Source organism: Diadema antillarum, unplaced genomic scaffold (genome assembly GCF_040938485.1).
Source record: "Diadema antillarum isolate AM-2024a unplaced genomic scaffold, OU_Dant_1.0 scf00000121, whole genome shotgun sequence".
Taxonomy (NCBI): domain Eukaryota; kingdom Metazoa; phylum Echinodermata; class Echinoidea; order Diadematoida; family Diadematidae; genus Diadema; species Diadema antillarum.
Window position 1 is genome coordinate 80,970 of NW_027271010.1, and position 20,212 is coordinate 101,181.

General features: G+C 40.2%; 1 protein-coding gene across 1 annotated transcript in view; it reads right to left on the bottom strand.

Moving 5' to 3' along the window:
* Positions 1-8,954: 8,954 nt before the first annotated feature.
* The window catches only part of LOC139720095 (ubiquitin carboxyl-terminal hydrolase 24-like), a 53,623-nt gene continuing 42,365 nt past the window's right edge, over positions 8,955-20,212 (bottom strand). The window contains exons 39-51 of the mRNA XM_071631464.1: positions 19,973-20,115; positions 19,377-19,509; positions 18,724-18,952; positions 17,516-17,619; positions 16,715-16,828; positions 15,606-15,825; positions 14,607-14,699; positions 13,774-13,885; positions 13,090-13,214; positions 12,216-12,329; positions 11,464-11,602; positions 10,253-10,407; positions 8,955-9,314 (exon numbers count right to left, since the gene is read on the bottom strand). Of these exons, the coding sequence (XP_071487565.1) occupies positions 8,955-9,314; positions 10,253-10,407; positions 11,464-11,602; positions 12,216-12,329; positions 13,090-13,214; positions 13,774-13,885; positions 14,607-14,699; positions 15,606-15,825; positions 16,715-16,828; positions 17,516-17,619; positions 18,724-18,952; positions 19,377-19,509; positions 19,973-20,115 (2,041 nt within the window). The remainder of the gene's footprint in view (positions 9,315-10,252; positions 10,408-11,463; positions 11,603-12,215; positions 12,330-13,089; positions 13,215-13,773; positions 13,886-14,606; positions 14,700-15,605; positions 15,826-16,714; positions 16,829-17,515; positions 17,620-18,723; positions 18,953-19,376; positions 19,510-19,972; positions 20,116-20,212) is intronic.

A 20,212-nucleotide genomic window follows, 5' to 3' on the forward strand; every position in this document is an offset into this window, starting at 1 on the left:
GCTTTGTGCCATGTCAGCTGTATGGACACTTCCCCCCCCCCCCCCCACTCTATCCCTATACAGACCAGCCCCACCCCCATGACCCTTTCACCTTTTTAAACAAAGAGACTCTATCTTTCTCCCATAGGATCCAATTGCATGTCATCGCCTATGTTTGATGTATGCCGTGTTGGTGGAACGCACCGATTCAATGAGACTCCCCTTTTGTGGTATAGGATCCATCTGCATGCCAAATTGTGTGTGATGTATACGGTATAGATAAAACAAACCAATTCAATTATAGACTCTACCAGTACCATTGCCACTATGGGATCTGTTTGCATGTCAGAGAATTGGTATCATGTGTACAATGTATGGTCGTTTTATGTGAATGGTGGAGGGATACTGCCATCAATCAAAAGACATTGGATATGATTTTTCATATTTGTGAAGAAAGAGTAGCGGTTACAGTGTAGTAATATAGAAGTGACATTGATGACTGGTACATGGAGAGTGCGTAATGATTGAAAAAGGGGAAAAGCAGAGTGTATTTCTGCCATAAGAGATAATTGCATAGGGGTATTGTCACCACATTTTTATCCCAGTGTTTGGATGCTATTAATGTGCTGTGCTGTAAGAGGTATGCATGTCACACTTAAATGTTGTGGTAGCAAAATTAAGGACCACAGGATGTTTTGCTATTCACATGTCAGATTTTGTTCTCTATTTGTTATAGCAATACAAACTTCCTGTCTTTTAAAAGTACATTGTATTCTACAAGTTCTTGTGGCAGATGTATCAGGTATATCATAACAGTATATAATTGAACAAGGTGTCAAATACGAAGGAAAGTAAGTGCTATTAATCATGCTTTCACTTGGATGCTTAAAGCAGTTTCACACAATACCTAGCAGAGTATGAATGTATTGTTGTGTTTCATATTTGTGTGTGCGTGCGTGTGTGTGTGCATGTGAGTTTGTTATGGATTTTTTCTCAGTTCAAGAAGCACTGGAATAACATCAATACTTCTATGACATACCTTCACTGCTGTTGAGTGATATATGTGCACTTGTATTATTGGTCAGGTGGGGGAACTGATGTTGCTGTTGTTAAGATAATTTTCTGTACCTCTGCCCTGGAGTATGACAAGGACATCATCTATAACATTGTCTGAAATAGTTTCTGAGTTATGTATCTTCTGTGAGATGTGCATTAACTTAATTACATGCCAGCAAGATAAAGTGTCAAGCTAGAAGCAAAACTTGTATGGGATGAAAGGGTCAGCTTTGAGAGGAAGAAATGATAGTGAGATGTTACAATGTAAGGTGGAGATAATTAGTAAAGTAGGATAATTTTTTTTTTTTGGATGCACCTCTTCTATTCAGTTTTTAACATGGTAGAGAGAATTTGATTGTGGCTGAAGGAGTGCATATGGTATATGTGATCAAACTGATTGTGTGTTGTTGTTGTTGTTGTTGTTTGTTTTTTTTTTTTGGGGGGGGGGGGGGGGGTGGGGTGGGATGGGATAATCATGTTGTTTGTATTTGCCTGGCATTTCTTCTGCTTAATAGTTACTGGTTGTCTTAAGAGTTGTTACAGTGTACGACATCCAGCAGGACCAAGGAAAAACACTGGTCATTGAAGGCAATGACTTCTGAATCGAGTTATATTGTTTTTGTCATTGTAAATTATGAATACGTATGCTCTGAAAGTCTTGGCTGTTGTCTTTTACATTATTGAGGTTAGTGTGGGTAAGGCTGATTGTACTTGTAATGGTGATGGCAGGGTGTGATTTGGGCGTAAGACAGTGCAAGAAGGTCATAACTCGCTATCTGGTGTCCACTGTTCATGGACTCATGCCTCACTGTGAGTTGAAATTACACTGCAAAAATTTTATGTCATTACGGTAATGAGAGAGATTACCTCCAAAGTTGTGCTGAAGTATTTATATGCCTCTGCCTGCGAAGAAAGTTAGAAGTTTAATTCTGTAGTGTAATGTCCTTGTCCACTGTGAGTAACCAAGGCATTCACTATCAAACACTTCATGATCTACAAATTCATTGTATTCTAATTCATCTATTTGCCGAGTATTGATTATTGTCTTCATTTGTAATTGGTAGATGTGCTGCTGTGATAATAAAAAAACTTTACAGTATTTCAACAATGTCAGATATTTACAAACTGTTGGGCTTTTGAGTTTGACTCACATCTGCTGTGACAAGTGTGAAGATTTACACAAGAGGGGAGATATTCACTAAAATTCTGCATCAGAAATCTAGTAAAAATTCATATCGACCTTGAAGTAAGACTAGTCAGCAAGTTCAAGATATTGAAAGTAATCATCAACAATGCAGTGCCAAATGTGTTCTATTTTCCTCAGTTACCCTTCTCCACATGTACATACATGTATATTTACTGTGATGACATTGGGCAAAAGGGATTCCATACTAATGTGATGGTTTTGTTCTTTATTAGAAGCATGAAAATGTTAGAACTTCTGTATTTCCAGTAATCCATGTTCTGATCTTTCATTTATTTCTTCGTGGTACACGTTCCCTTTAAATTGGTAGACATCTTTACAAATACCAAGGGAAGATTAGTAGTAAAAAAATCTGTGTACAATAACTGCGATTAATTGTGGAATTCTGTGGTAATTAGAATTATGCTAGTCTGTCAGAGAAATGCATATTGAAGCCAGTTGCTTGCTATGTGAAGCAATAGAAAATGTATGCACCAAGCGGCTGAAAGGCAGTCAAATGTGTGATATCTATTTTTATGCAAACTTCTAAAGGTTTTCTCTTCTGAGTGTGATTAAACATATTCAACTTGTGCATATGTATGAACATGCTGTCTGTGTAATTTTTGTGTTCAACTTTGTAGACTTCATTCAGATTTGATGTCCTCTTGATACTGTACATCCATATCTTTTCCGAATATTTACCTACTTGTACAAGGTTTTTATGGCACTAGTGTAAAGTGATGGAAACATGTTTTTTCCCAGTAAAATTTGCACACATAAAAGTCTCTTGCCATGTACTTTATCTTACTGTAAAAGGTGTCATTTTTGCAAATTAAGATGTCACAGACATTTTCGCGAGATGTTGTTTTTCACGATTGGACACCAAGGCTATTGTTTATGGGGACTTCATAGGGACTTTATGCAATCAAGTTCAGATGGCAATATTTTCGTGTGTTAAGTTTGCAGCCCAAAAAATAACAGCTTTTACAATAACAGCAGCACCACACATCAGATTTCACGTAAGAAAACATCTCATTCGTAACACACAGACTGGTAGAAAAACCATGAAAGCAACACGACGACATTTCCAGTGTCAAGTAATATTTCATTTCTCTTGAAAATTTTGTGTAATGGCACATAACTATTAATTTCATATCTTACATTCATCACAAACTCTGTACAACACTCTGCGTCACTGTATTTCCGACAAAATATCAAAAGCAATTTCATGTCCAGTGCAACATGAAAATTTGTCGTTTCAAAAAAATTGACCTTGCCTTTAGCTCCTCTCTTTTCCTCAATCAGACACAGGCGACATTGTAGAAAAGATATTCAGTCGACAGGATTATGTTCTGTTCAACTTACAGGCATTCATCTTCCTGAGCGGATCTCTACAGTAAACTACGGTAAATACACAGTACTCTCAGATATGATAAACAAAAGCAAGTAAGTATTCAAAAATAGCTACTATCTCTGGTTTTTAGTAAAGTTTTGTTCTATACTCCCTTTGTCGTATGTTAGAAGACAATATTACTGCTTGTACAGTCCTTGCGAGGCGGCCTGTACATTTCAAAATATTTTGACAAAAACAGCGACAAAAATCCCCTACAAAATGTGCATTAATTCCCGGCAGCTGTTCCCCAAAACCAGCTCCCCCAATGCAGCTATTCCCCAAAACCCATTTAAAAAGATTGTGACTACGTTAGTGATGTACAAGACGACATCGTACTTTGCAAGTATTTGGAACGTTTGCATCCAACATCATGTCTAATAAACATGCATGTGAAAATGTATTCCGGTCAATGTGAAGCATACTCTTACTTTCTCACATCTGCATAAGAAAAATCCATATTTTCTCTGAAATGTACATGAAAGCACAGAGGAATATCTTCGTAGTCAACAGAAACTGAGAAAAAGTACGAAAAAAAAAATTTAACATTGCATTTATCAGGCTAAAAATAATTACCATAACCATGTGCTGTTGATATGTGACATATAAAATGAAACACTCATTTTTTTTAATGAAACTACTAGATTATTCAAAGTGAATTCACAAACATGCTCTTATGTCAAGTATTTCATCAGAGCCATTCAAAAAGAAATGAATGAATAAAGAAAGAAAGAATTACATTCCTCGCTGCATGGCCGATAGATAGTTCATCCCTTTCATTTCTGCTCAATTTAGTACAACTTTGTAAAATCACATGCAATACACATACAAACATGAAAATATTGCCATTTCTCGACACGAATGTTTGAATGGTATTACTCGCTTGTACGTGATGACTCTCTTCGATACTTTAAAGGCACTACACGAATCACTCTGATACATACTCCACGACTCTCTCCTGGCAACCAGACATTTATTGCTCCTTCATTATGTCAACGCCTGTGCGTCATCGCAAATTCTTATCATCATTTTTATTGATTTTTCTGGTAGTATGTGAGTACAGAAATTGGATGAATACCACTGGAGGAGGCAGCCACTTTAAATATTTGTCGATGTCTCTGTGGAATTTTTGTGTTTCTTGCGGGTCTGTTGTCTCCCCTTCACTCATGCGTGATTGGTTCCGTGACTGCTCTCCTCGAACCTGCCATGCAGCTCCGCGATCAATGGGAGGTGGTCGGAATGTATGTCAACACATGAACGTTAAATCACAGGGCAACACCGAACTGCGATTATACCACAAACTACATTCGTACCATTATACAATCTTTCCTTGGGAATACTAATACGAGAAACCCGTTGGTATGAGGATACGGACACACAACAAACTGCCAGCCACTTGAGACAAAAATATGCATGCATCAATATATCTCATAATCTCATAAGTTCATATTCTCTCAGTATTCCTCCTTTGTTATGTTTGAGTTTGGTCTTTTGTTTGTTTGTTGCATTTTTAAAGACCCTGATGTACCATTGTTTTTGTTGTAATATGAATGCCCTGTCTCAAGATATACACAAGAAAGCTTTATCATTGTGACATCGGCTGGGCAATATTAGCTAGAGCCTGGAAAAAGGAGCAAAGCTATACTTAATCCTTCCGTAGTTCTCTACTTTGTTCATTCGGCATTGTCAAGTATGCTGCAGAGGGCATACTGTGTCACATAGTAATATAATATTGCTCATGCTTCTACGCTTAACATAATACAGTTTCATAGCTCCACTTTTCCCATATAGTGTTAAACCTGCACATATTCTCAAGATACAGGTCTAGGAGCTGACTGATGTTAATTGGGGCTTCCCTTTTCACTACCTGTCTTCCCTGATACAGTCAAAGTTTCAAACACAATTCCAAATTGGAGACAGACAAAGCAATTTTGCCTTTTCAAACAAAGTACACCCGACTCTGCATATATTCATGTATGATACGCAGCAGTTATCCAACGGCATGAAACTTTCATGAAACAGCGGATGCCTAGTAATCTGTGACACAGTGATAGCATTGGGGTTTTCAGACCTGCAGAAAAAAGATATGAACTACCTTCCTATTCTAATCAAACTTATCTCATCATGACAAACAGTGCTATCCATGGAAAACAAGAAATCAAAGTTGACTCACAAGGGTACGTAAGTCTGCATCACAACATATAATGCAACACAGAGCTATGAATTATAAATATTCAAGTCAAATCTCAAGTCTGGGCATATATGGCAGGAAAAGCACCCATCGTTGCATGGAATAACTCCCTACTGAAGTCTTGTTACCAATTTAAAATGACACCTCAGAGGATCGTGTCACACCAACGCGATAACATCAGAACTTTGGTATGGGACTACACGTCCTCGCCATATAGAGACGCACACAAAATGACACCCTCACTATAAACTAATTTGAGAAGAACAGACAAACTTCATGTTCTCCTTAACCAAGCATATGAAGCTGCCAGCATAATGCAAAACGTCCACAACCGGTGCGACATGAATAACAGGAAAGGGCAGTCATTTCAGACACAGGACAAAAGATGGCAGGAATGACCACTTTCTATTAGTTTTTTTAATTCCTCACATTAATGCAATCCTAGCTCATAATGACACTTGAAGCCGCATGATATACATGTATACCAGGTATATCTTTTTAAAAATATTTCCTTTATTGGTACGAATACACTTTGCTGGGCACAAATTTCCATAGATCTGCAATGAGAATCACCCATCATGGTGACCTGCACACAATGCACCACAACTGTGCAATATTGCAAAGGGGGAAAGGGGCTTGACCTGGTGCACACACTGATATTGATTTTCTCAATATATTTCATGAGATTAAACAGCAAAAACATGCAGTCCTGATATCCAATTTGAGTCAAAGGTGGTATAAAAAGGCATCATCTATAATCGTTCTGTACACAGGGCACTGCACCTTCATATGTGCTGGTGAATACAAAGTCATTTTTTTTTTGTTTCTCCTCATGAAAAGAGGTCCAAACTCAATAGGAAAATTACCTGAATCATGGGATGACAGTGATGTGTGCTGTTCGGGACAGCTTGGCTTGTGTCGTATTGCTCTCTGATTCTCACAGTACAAATGCAAATATCACTTGTAATACAGTATACTACGCATGCAATAGCTCAGTCTGCATTCGCTGTGTAGTCACAGTGTCTATGGGTACAATGATCACATCTCAACACGACAACACTCAGAACTTGGTTATAAAAATAGCTCATTTTCCATCTCAAAGCCAGCCCATGCCTCAGCTCTGGGCAACTGTTGAGATCACAGTTCGTCTCTTCATTGGCAACTGCAAAATACAAGACATCTTTGTGCATGTCAGTCTATCCCTGTAAGTTGAGACGTCACTCTAATAAGATCCTACATTGCAATGACTTCTGAAGGCCCAAAATTCGAAGTTATTCTTTTCAGACTCCATAAAATGGTGACACCTGCGGAAATAAATGACAACTGAAGATACAGTACCACCATCATTCAGAATGTATCCTCCAAAACCAGAAAAGGATGACTGTGCACCATCTACTCAAAAACACCACTCCCCTACAGCAGCAGACTATGGTATGGCGTAACCCAGGCCAACATGAACTATCACTTTACATCCAAGAACTTGGTTTCAGAAAAGCTGACTTGCATCTGCAAAGGAATCCCTTACTCAAACGTGAGAGTTAAAGACTTTGCCTGTAGAATCGATTGGCTCAGCTGGTGCCACAACACCACACTAAGATAGGAAATCCCAAGTCGGACTTATACTGGTAAAAATCTTCATTCAAAGACAGATGCAAGTTTAACATCAAAATGTGACAGGGCACTCTAAAACCTGGGTTGCTGGTACCATATGATGGACATTTAAAGCTTATAATTGTGTTGTTGTTTGTGTTTTCACTTGCATGTTTTTTAATTCTTTACTTCCATCAAGCCTATGCTTTCCCTGTTAATTCTTCAGCACATTATCCAAAATATTACTTGCATTACTGTTATCAAATTCATAAACTGAACTGAATGGAATATAAGATACATATAAAAAATTCTTACCTACCATATGACATATCTTACTTTTGTACTGTTTTTTTTTTCCTTGACTGCAAGATGCTCCTCACACTTGCTGCATATAAAAAAAAAATGGCAAAGATACTCTTTCTAATAACAACCTTTGATAGCCTATATACTCTGAACTTGAAAAATGTGACTTATAATGAGACTGTGAAAATTGACCTAGTGGGCAACAACATTTTCAAACCATTCTAAAGTAGTTTCCAAGGAGTTTTAGTAGCTGTATGATTTCAAATAATCTACAAGCTTTACTTTTTTTCCTCTAGTCCCTTTCAATCACTAGCTCCAGATACAAATCTGCTACATAAGACTTACTGATTTGTGACCGTGTCAGACAAAATACATACAATGAAAATATCAGTACTAGGGCCGATTTCCATTCAGTTCACGAAGAGAATATTTAAGTTTTTTGCTATCATTCGCCTCACGTAGTTTAAACATTCCTCCTGCCTTGAAGGAAGAGTTCAAAGTAATGGGCAAACATACATGTCATTTGACCATTTATTTCAGAATGGTCCACTTCTCACTGGCATATCTCATTTACCTATGGGTGACAGGCTTTGCACATTCCATGCCCAATGGTCACCCGTACCTTGTCCAGGAAGGATGGACACAGACGATGGACATTCGCAGTACGTGTGACACAGTGATCACTGTCGACGACAATATGTGACCACAATCAATGTGTATAAATCACAATTAGTCTCATCAGAACAGAATACATCGTGTTGTCTCTATCAACCTGCTGATCAGGCCAGGATGACAAGATAACTGGTTTCAGTTTCAAACAAGAAGAGACCAGTCTAGTCCGTTCCGTCTCTTTCTCTTTCAAATTCACCAGCAGCCCCGTACACGGCATTCTACATCCACATGTTTGAAAGCTTTCTCCTAACCGCCTCTCTGGTTTTTTTTCTTTAAGTATTTAAATCATTAATCTGTAGATGCAGAGGAGAACTTCCTCTACTGACTCTGAACAGATTCCAAACTTTCCCAACATTCTCAGCAAAAGATTGGCAAAGAGTCTGCTCACAGTCCCACCTTGAATCACACATTACAATAGTCAGTACCTGTTCATGACAAGATATGACAATACATCCACATCAGTGCCTTACTCTAATCATCATCATCATCATCATCATCTTTCATCGACTTCACAATTCAGACTGGGGATGGGGGTTGGGGTTGGACTTAGGTGGGAAAGGGGGGGGGGGAGGGAATGACATTGCACATTTTTATCCATCAACATCATCAACCCCAGTGATGGACTCTATCAACTTGTTCTTCTCGCCACCGTCCCCTCGCTTTTGACCATTGCCGTTGACCTCTGACCCCTCTGATGACCCGTTGACCTCCACCTGGGGGGTGATGGTGCCCTCGGTGTTCTCACCCTCCCCAGTATCCTCCCTGCCCTCCTCCTCCTCCTCTTCCTCCTCCTCCTCCCGCACGGCCTCCACGTCCTGGGTGGTGAGCTCGGTCAGCAGGGCAGTGGCCTCGGCCAACGTGTCCTGGGCGCTCATGGTGCGCTGGAAGCCCTTGCTGGTGGACGACTCGTTGGACATGGAGCTCTGCGGGTTCCAGTACGGCTCCGTCATCTGCAGAAGGACACATGAACCGTGTGCATCTCTTTCAGCACTCTCATTCAAATAAGGGAACATCTTGAAGCATCTCTCTTAAAATCTCCTTCTTTATCATACACATAAGTATGATACAGCATAATAGGGCAGCATTTCATTACAGTGTGCTGGACAGCTGAAAGGTAATGATTCATCTGGACCTCTGAAAAGTAAAAACACTATAAAACATGGATCCCACTAATGCATTTCTGCCTTAATCACTTATGCATTATCAAGTATTTGAAAAGAATGCAGAAAGAATAAGAAATGACTGATGCGATTCAAGTCAGATAAACATCATTACCAGTGTTGCCAGCAAAAAAACAAAACAAAACAAATACTAGAAATGTCACTATGGCGACTGGTTTGCCTCCGCCATAATGCATGGTTCTCGCAATAGGTCTATAGTACGTCTTGACAATGTGTGATGACAGTTTGACATAAATGGCAAAATATTAAAATGACATGTTTGTCACAAATGTGTTGAGTGTTCACTTTCCTTGAACTACAGAGTGTAGGTTTGCTTGGATGAATGGCTATATTGTCTAAGAGAGCAGGTATTTGGAAATTTGAGGATTTTCCCTTGATCTTTGACCCTTCCATGTTTCTGTACCGAATGATTACCAAGGTACGGAGAAAAAGCCGAATTTCAGCATTAAATAGTAAAATTTAAGCATTTTAACCTGATCATTGACCCCATGACCATTACATTCCCAAGAGAATCACTGTCAGGCAGTACATGCATGAATATGTACTGAACAATAAGTTTCATGATGATACCTTGAGCCACTTCCGAGATAATGGAGGAAGAAGTGAAAGGACGGAAGGACAGATGGACGGACAACCCCAAAACATTATGCCTCCGGCTACACTTCGTGGCAGAGGCATAAAAAAGAGAGATCTGGTTTGACCATTACCTTCTTCTTGAGCCAGTTGACCGCCCAGTGCCACTTCTGATAGACAGAGGTCAGGTACTCCTTGGCCACTTGGCACTTGTTGGACAAGTGGACCAGGAACTTGATGCATTGGTAGGACCGCCTGCTGTCAGTCGTCGTGCAGTTCCTGATGATGTCTGTCATTTTGTAAAGTTATGTAGGATTTCACATTATAGCAAAACATGGATGACAACCTTGTAAATGGTGTTGTAGTATTCTGAGGGCTGAAGAGACTTATTATTTGGTGGGAAAAAGTATTTTAATTCTTCCTGTGATAGACATGTGTAGTGATACAATTTGGGAGAGCAGAGTTTTCGATGAAACCTGCAGTGTTTTTGGCAATAAACAGCACAAAATACTGCAGAAAAGTAACAGCTGGCTTCTACGGCATAGTATTGCATATACAGATTGAATACTGTGCATTAGTTCAGCATTCAAAGAGAGAGGGAACATTGACTTGTCAAGGTCGAAATAGGATCAATTTTATATTTGTTATGATTATGCTACATATGTTTGTCAGCTGTAACCCTCATTTGCATTCTATTCTGGTGCAAAATGTCATCAACTGACGACAAAATTTCCGAGAGATTTAGCATTCCACTACAGAAATTTTGTGTCAAATGTCGTCAACGGATAACAAAATATCTGACAGATTCAGTAGTCCACTACAAAGTTATGATAGTGAACAACCAACTCCAGATAATAAGAAAAGACATCAGGTGATCATCGCATCATAAAGAAGTAATATACATCCCAAAGACAATACAGTATTAAAGCAGGTTCAAGACAAAGGAAGCCTTGTCCTGCGGAATAGGGGACTTCAAAAGTGTTGTATGAAAAGGAACCCATTGACAAATACTATGGTTCTTCAACAGATCTTCATTTGCTGTCTACCACAGTACATTTGCAAAATATGACTTGCACAGGCCTGCTAAATAGAACTGAACATCAGTGAATATGTGCATCGAAGCATATCAAGGTTCAAATCCAAAGCAAGGACTAGGAGGCTGGCTGAAAGAAGTCCATCCCCGCTCGAAGTCTTTTCTGTTTGCAAGAGAATGTTGGGTAAGCGTTTTCTGAAGTGTTACTGAGTCCCCCCGAATCCATTCCCATTGCCAACCTTCACATTATACAGTGTCCCAATGATACAGTCCCTTTAAGTTTAAGAATGTCAAGATAGGACCAAGACTCACTAAACAGGCCGTTGTTGTTCCTCCCTTCCATGGCCAGCTTGAGTCTGGCTAGTTGCAGCGGGTCGTCCAGAAGAAGCAGCTCCAGCAAGAGCACAAAGATATGCTTCAGTTCATTGGCTGGTGCTGATGAGATCTGGCCCTGTTCGTAGGCAAAAGAGAACCAATCACAGAGCTTGTTACATTTGTACCAGTACCAGCACTCATACGATCAAGAAAAATAAAGTATCACAAGTGATTGATTGATCAATTGATGTCATTTCTGCCTTTCTTTTTGAACATCAATGTCAAACAAAGTCAACTGAACAAAATTATTGAGTACAATATTGCTCGAATCTAACAGTTAGAATGATAATTGATTCACTAAAAAGTACAGTATTCCATGATGATACAAAATGAAGACTAGCAGGTGCCAATATCATGCATATGCAAACTTAAGAACTGCATGTAAATGTTGTTCAAAAGACAAATAAAGCAACTTTTAATATAACGGAAACACAGACCATCATCATAAGCATACGTTTGACAAGGCCAAGGGCCTCAAAAGTAGTTGTCGCACAGCACGAAAAATTAAAGGGATAATCGAATCACCACTCACTGAGTGTAGAAAAAAAAAATTCACTTCACAAATCAAACAATTTGAATGCTTTTGAATGTCACTTTTATGTAAGAGGTTTGGCAAATCCAGACGTTTACATCAGCACTTACTGTACATTTAACACGTACATCTACACAAAAACTGAGCTCAGACTTACATGAATGATCATCATGACGTTTAGTGTGAAGCGCTCATTGCAGAAGCTGCAGTGAAGCAGCATGTCAAGGATCGGCGTGGTGCTGGAATGCACCTCACGGAATGCAAGGACAGACTGGAGGGAGACAGAAAAAAGAAAAAGACAGGTGATCATCATGATAACAAATCATTATTCACGATCAATCTACCAAACTGCAAAGTCAGTCGTTACTTCGAATCCTACAATCCATCTGTTCTGCTAGTTCCATGATGCAGGGTACTCCATCGATCCTCTTCAGTGACATAGTTTTACCCATGTGGGAGCAACCACAGAGGCTTGGTGCTGTTCATCCATTTGTCAGAATGTCAAGTGGGCCAGTCCACTGACTCCCCTATGGTTTCATGTCACTTTACATCACCCTGAAATCTTGCGGGATTTACATCAATTCGATAAATGGCATCAACTTTAAGTGGTGCCTTCTTTCAGGTAATCACTAATTTAAAGAATCAAAGATTTCTTACAGTGTTCCGAATTTCTATGGCTGCAGCAGACTTTGATGGAATTGATATTCAAAGCCTCAAATATTCCATGAGAATGTGGTATCCAATGGAGGCCGAGTATTATCATATCTGTATATGACAATCTGTTTTTCTGTAACACAACTAAGTCAGACTGATGAAAATAATCTCTTGTAACAGATGCCATAGGCTAAACAAAAACAACAACAAAACACACACACAAAGGTTGACCCTTCAACTGAAACTAATTTCCAGTCAATTTCCCTCTCTGATGCCACTGAAGAATTGTAGGCAACTCCAGTAGGGCAGTGCCTCAACTCTAAACCACAATGGTGAGAATTGGCCACAGACATACTGTATCTGATAATCAGACCTACCTCCTTGATGTATTTGAGGCCAGCTTGGCCAAAGAGGGTTTGCTTCATGTCCTCAGGGACTGGCAAGTAGCGGTTCAGGTTCTCTAGGATGAGGATCGGCCGCCTCTTGGGCCTGTCTCCAAGATCTGTGTAGGAGAAGATGGGACATTATGTCATTCACTACATGCCAGAAATTTGCCTGCATCACAATCATCATCATCATCACCACTGTCACTCTCCTTAACTACCAATACCATCAGCATCATAAGCATCACCATCACCTATCGTCATCACCAATAAAACATCGTAACATTATCACCATTACCACTAACATCACTATCATCACCAACCCCATATGCAGCAACATCATTATCATCACCATCATCATCATCACTACCATCATCATTTTCATGACCATCATCATCACCACTATCATCACCACAATCATTTCCAACCATCATCGTCATTATCCATTACCATCATTACCATCATCATCATCACCATCACCATCATCTGACATCATCATCATCACTACATCATCATCACAGGCATCCTCATCACCATCATCATCATTATCAACATTATCAACATCATCATCACATCATCATCATCATCATCATCATCATCATCATCATCATCATCATCATCATCATCATCATCATCATCATCATCACCATCCACACCCATCATCATCATTATACCTACCCACTGTCCTGAAGGGTGAGACATCACAGTGGAGCACCATGGCAGCCAGCATGGTGTGCAGAAAGCCAAACTCTCTAGTCTGTAGCGATGTCCACCTCCTCGTCTGGATGTCCTGCAGGGGAAGACATCACCACAAATGGTTATCATGGGTATCATGGTCAATGACAGCAGATGCAGAATGTAACTGACCAAAGCCTGGTGTGACACCACAAGATGACCACTAAAGAGGCAATGGGTACTCATATGAACGGTTTGCTAAGGTCTTCTCTGCTTAGTTTACTCATGGAGTCCTTGGCAAGAAGCTTTTGTTGTAAGATATCATTCTAAACAGAATTCAAGGGGAATGGACAAATGGTGCTTTGAGATTACTTTGATTAGAATGACATGGAACAAGCTTGTCAATCCCAAAACAGCACTTTTCTTGATAGGACTTTCCAGACAGGCACAAGGAGACACTGACATCATCATTCCCACTTCCAGCAAACTTTACATTACAATGGCATTAGCATTACACAGCCACAGCTACATTACAATGTACAGGAGTATTCATCCCGTTTCTGTTCCTGATCTCACTGGCTTTCATAGCACTGCAACTTGGTGTTTAGCACTGCAGAATGCAGTGCTCTTGGCAGGGCTAGCCCACTTTCCAAAAAACCTAATGACAACAGAAGCAGTGCTCAGATTACCCCTGGAAAATCAGTGAGGCTAAAGAGGAGGCCTTAACCCCACTAACTGCTATGGCTAAGCAAAATCTTGGCCAGTGAAATAAAGGGCCTTATTAAGTTTTTATTCATTTATTTATTAATTTTTTTTGGGTAGTCTGTCCCTCTTACCATGTCGTTGAGCTCTGACGGTGGGCCAATTAGGAATGTGATGAGTCTCTGGAAGGCCTTTCTCTTGAACAGGTGCTCACAGGTATCAGAACCCTATGGAAACAAACATGAAGGAGAATCTATAGAAACACTGGACTCAACAATTAAAACAAAAGGGAATTAAAAACATATTTACATATACTTCCAGAGAACGAATAGACACACACAAAGATGGCAGTAGTATCTACAAGTTGTACCAAGTGTAGTTTTGCAAAAAGTGTCCCCCAGTCAGCCTCAGCTCATTAAAAGAACCTGACCAAATCTTGAATCAATACTCAACCTTTACAATGAATCCCACGAATTTGTGAATTGGGTAAAGCAGGTTCATTAAATCAAGTTTGCAAGTTTAAGTGAATAGGGAGAGCAGGATAAATGCAAAGGGGTAAACAGGTTTCAATGCAAAGAGGAGAGAAGGGTGAATGCACGGGAAGAACAGGTTTAAATGCATAGAGTGAGCAGGTTGGGGGCCAGGGGGAAATGGGTCTTAGTGCATAAGGAAAACAGGCCATCAAAAATGCATACACATATGGAGAACTAATTCAAATGTATAGGAGTAGGCTGACTGTAAATGGAGAACAGGTTTATTAAGTGCACAGGCACAGCAGGTTGAATGCAAAAGGGAGTCAGGTCTCAGAGCATTTGGAGAGCAGGTTGAATGCAAAGGGAAAGTGTTGAAGTGTATAGGGGGAGTAGGTTGAATGCAAAAAAAAAAAAAAAAAAAAAAAAAAAAACTGGATTTAGTACAAAGGAAGAGCACTTTTAATGCAAAGGGAAGATAGGCTCAAGTGCTTTCAGAGAGGAGGTCATATGCAAAGAGGAAAACACAGTAAAGAGCATTGGGAGAGCAGGTTGAATACAAAAGGAAAACGGGTTTTAATGCATAGGAAAAAGCAATGGCAAAGCAGATTCCAGTGCTCTGTGGGAAACAGGTAGCATGCAATGGCCAAGGCAGGTTCTCACCAGCTCCATGTACATGCTGAGCAGCCAGAAGTACTGCACGCAGCTCCGGCAGTGTTCCAGGACCTCCTTGTCCAGGAGGGACAACAGGTGCTCCAACAGGGCGTCCAGGTGGGCGTGGTTGGTGTTATGGGTGCGCTGCACGTGGCCATGCATGATGCTCTTCACCAGCATCGCCATGGAGACCCGCACTTCCTGGTTGGGGCACTCCAGAAGAAAGGCTCTGGGTGGGTGGGTGGATGGGGGAAGAGTAAATACTCATTCCTTGAACACAGACATGTCTATGTGAACATATGTTGTATGTAGCATGTTTTGTAGGCATTTTAGTGCTTATTGTGCCCTCTCTTGCCAATAGTCACACAGTTTTGATTTCAGGAGAAAATGAATGAACACACTAGGAATAGGAAACATGCACAAATGGCATGAGCTTACACAAGCAGAAAGCCCCTGCCATGTAGTCATACAAACACAACTACAGTGCGTTTTTACAACAGAGGAAATGCTTTTCTTCCCCACACTGTCTATCCATTAATCCATCCATGAATCTATGTATTCACTCATTTATTCATTCAATCATTCATTAATTTATTGAATGATTCATTCATCATTCTATGATTGATTCAGTCATTGATTAATTCATTGATATCATTCATCCATCCATCCATACATTCATTCATGCATTAATTAATTAATTAATTAATTAATTCAATAATTCATTTATTCGTTCGTTCGTCCGTCCGTCCGTCCGTCCGTCCATCCATCCATCCATCCATCCATTCATCCATCCATCCATCCATCCATCCATCCATCCATCCATTCATTCATTCATTCATTCATTCATTCATTCATTCATCCATCCCTCCATCCATCCATCCATCCATCCATCCATCCATTCATCCATCCATCCATCCATCATTCCATCTATCATTCCCTCCATCCATCCATCTATCCATCCATCCATCCATCCATCCATCCCTCCATCCATCCATCCATCCATCCATCCATCCCTCCATCCATCATTCCCTCCATCCATCCATCCATTCATTCATCCATCCATCCATCCATCCATCCATCCATCCACCCATCCATCCACATACCGATCCCACACTCACCTGAGGTAGTCCCTTCCCTGTGTTGTGGCCATGAACTCCAGGGCCCACTCACAGGCCTTTGCACTGTCCCTCACCAGCTGGTCTATCACGTCCCTCCAGTCCTCAAGATCGTACCTGTTGGCATGACAACAGTATGAGCATGGCTAACTGTCCTGGATGTGCCCTCTACTATACATATTAGTCCACTTCATTCTTATCGTTACAAAGGTTTTACATTATGTGACTTTCACAATGTAGCAAAGACACACCCAATCTCTCTTCCCTGAAAATTCAGGGATTGCCAGCTCCTTTGCAAAGCCAGATCAGAAAAATGTGTAACACAAAATGCATTAATGTGAAACAGCCAACAAAAACTTAAACAAGACATGAAATGATACTTAGGCCAAAAATATGGGACTTGTAGGCCAAGTTTGAATTCATTAACTCCATGAATTTTAAGCAAGTACACATAATATTTGATAGTAATGCCTCTGTTGAGCACATTGCAAACATCAGCTCACTGAACTATAATACACTTACTTAATGTCACTCTCAATGCCAAGCATAAACAATACCATAGATTGAACTGAATAACCAAACTGTCAGGGTTATTTTCTGAAAGGCAACAACAGTCACAAAATAAATGAAGGAATAATTCTATTTGCTCAACAGTAATAAGTCTGAAATCAGATGCATTAACAACCTGCTGCGAACTGTTATCATTAATTCTTACACAACAATTCTTACAGCTACTGCAAAGTCAAGAATGGGCACAGACAAGGGCATAAGACATGGTAGTTGTACGAGAGCCATGTGACATACCTGAGTTTCTTCTTGGTTCTGAAGAATGTGTTGAGAAGGAAGTGCATTGCCAGCTGAATGCTTTGAACAGACATATCTACATAGGCGTGGTGGTAAGTCATATGCTGAATAAGGAGATTCAAGAAAAAAGAAAATGATAGAAGTCAACAAGAGAGAATCACAGGTGGCTACTTGTAGGAAAGACTACCCATTCCCTAGTCTCATTTGACTGTGGTGCACATCCAAAACAGTATTGTCTATTCATGAATCATCAACTGCCCATAAAAATACAAAAAGGAAAATACAAACAAACAAACAAACAAACAAACAAACAAAGAAACAAACAAACAAACAAACAACAAAGAGATTAGAACTGTATGACAGATCTACTGCTGAATTTTCCCATCCTTCAGTTATGTTCTGTGACATTTTGCACATTAAGAAACATCCAACCACCACAAACTGATCAATATTCAGACATGTGTCTAATCTCCACAGTCTCCTAATCCTTTTGCTGTTGTTTTTGGTCGGGCAAAATGCATAACCAAGTTGTAGCTACACATGCAAGTCAGATGAGCAGTTTAACCGTGTAGTGCCAATTGGCACAAAGAACCAAACAGCATTATACACAGTGTCCAAAGTCCCTGGCACAGAAAGGGTTACAAATTTCTTGAAAGCTGTATAACTGGAGAAGCACCAATTCAATTTTCAATGCATGTCACTTAGGCCCGTATTCACGAAGGTGGTACAAATGAAACCATGGTTTAAACCATGGACAAAAACCATGGAGCGCCAAGTGTCGCATGGAATATATCTTTACGAAATCAGTCATTTCGTCGATGAAATGATTATTTTGTAACGAAATGACAACATCTTGTAACTAAATGAACATTTTGTCCACGAAATTATAATTTCGTGGACAAAATGTTCATTTAGTTACAAGATGTTGTCATTTCGTTACAAAATAATCATTTCATCGACGAAATGACTGATTTCGTAAAGATATATTCCATGCGACACTTGTCGACGAAATGACCAATTTCGTAACGAAATATTCCGTGCGACACTTGGCGCTCCATGGTTTTTGTCCATGGTTTCATTTGTACCACCTTCGTGAATTCGGGCCATAGAGTTTTGCTTTGGTGCTCTTTGTATTCCTCCTGTATTACCCAGGAAAAAGAAGTCTGTATATCTACACCACACATTCTGCTCGGTGTTCCAGAACTCACCAAATTGCACGAGGCAAGCTTTCTGACGAAGGTGAAGTACTCTTCGTTGTACACGGCCCGGTTGCGAAGGAACTGCAGGTTTTCGTCCTCGATGTGTCGCTGGATGGCAGCTGGCATGCTGTCCACGAAGAAGCCGCGCTTCTCCCCCTTGTGAACCAGGGCGGACAGCTCACTCATCCGGTCACCCGTCGTCGGCGACAGCTCTGGGGAGCTCAGCTGCTCCATGCTTCTGGAGTGCCAATTTGAGGAAGCAAATATTCACAACCTTCAGTTCCCTTCACTTCACATATGATTTTCTCAAAGGATATTTTACATAAAGGAAAGTGGACATTTTTTCTTTTCATTCTGAGTTTGCTCTGTTCCTGTGTGTATGTACCTCTTGCCATTATGAGCAAGCAAACAACTTTTGGGAATTCAATCCAGCTGGAATGAAATGTTGCTAATTCAACTGTTCTTTAAGCTCATCAAAATTTTCTTTTTAAAATCCAAAACAAGACAGAGATATGTCATGTAGTGCTGTGATAAAACCTTGAAGTTTAAACAGAACTTCACATCAGTCCAGATCTGTCATAAAGTCTGATTCGCTCATCAGTTTACGCCACTCTATAACTCATCCGCAACACACATTTTCCTCTCTCTGAGAAACCACTCACCCATGCATGTCGCCATGGAAACCCTTCTGGGATATCCTGATCATGGGGTTGGGCGTCCTCATCCCCTCCATCCTCTCATAGAACAGCATGTAGCCGCTCCACGTCCGTAACCGGCTCTCAGGCCCGTACGATCCTGATGCACACGAAACAACTTTATGATGACATGTGGCAGAGACTGCTGTTTTCTAACCTCACCACATGAAAATTCAAACCTCACAGACCCACGCACAGGCAAACTCTACCTGTCCATTATGATGCTGAGGTAATTCGTACTAAGCATTCAAAATAATTACTGTTTACAGCAGCAATTTCCATATTTAAGTACTATACCACACCATGTTGAAACTGTAATTTTGAGAGTCATTTCAAACAGCACATGCAATCCTTTAAACAATCCTTGAGTCCTAACCCTGTTCAGAATTTACATCTGCAATAAAATATTGTACTCAAACAAGAGCATGAAATACTCAATTCAGACTGGTTACGAGCCAAAGCCAATTTGATATTTACGCTGGATTTTAAGCACACTATACGCCACAGGGCCCTGAAAAGGATGAAGCAAAAAGAAAAGAGAGAGAGACTGAAAAGAGACTAACCTGAAGGCTCACATGACCTGACTCTAAAGGCTCCCCCAAAGCACTCTTCCTCCAACCTCGTGTCTGTCATGATGAACTCCTCTACCTGGGTGTCGTTGAAGCGGAACCACTTGCCCTTGCTGATGTTGGTGATGGATGTCCCACTGGAGGGATTGCAAGCAGTCAGACTAGACAGTAAGTTGTACCCATTAATTCCAATGCTAGCAACACAAACAAAGCTTATTCAAACGAGACACCGCT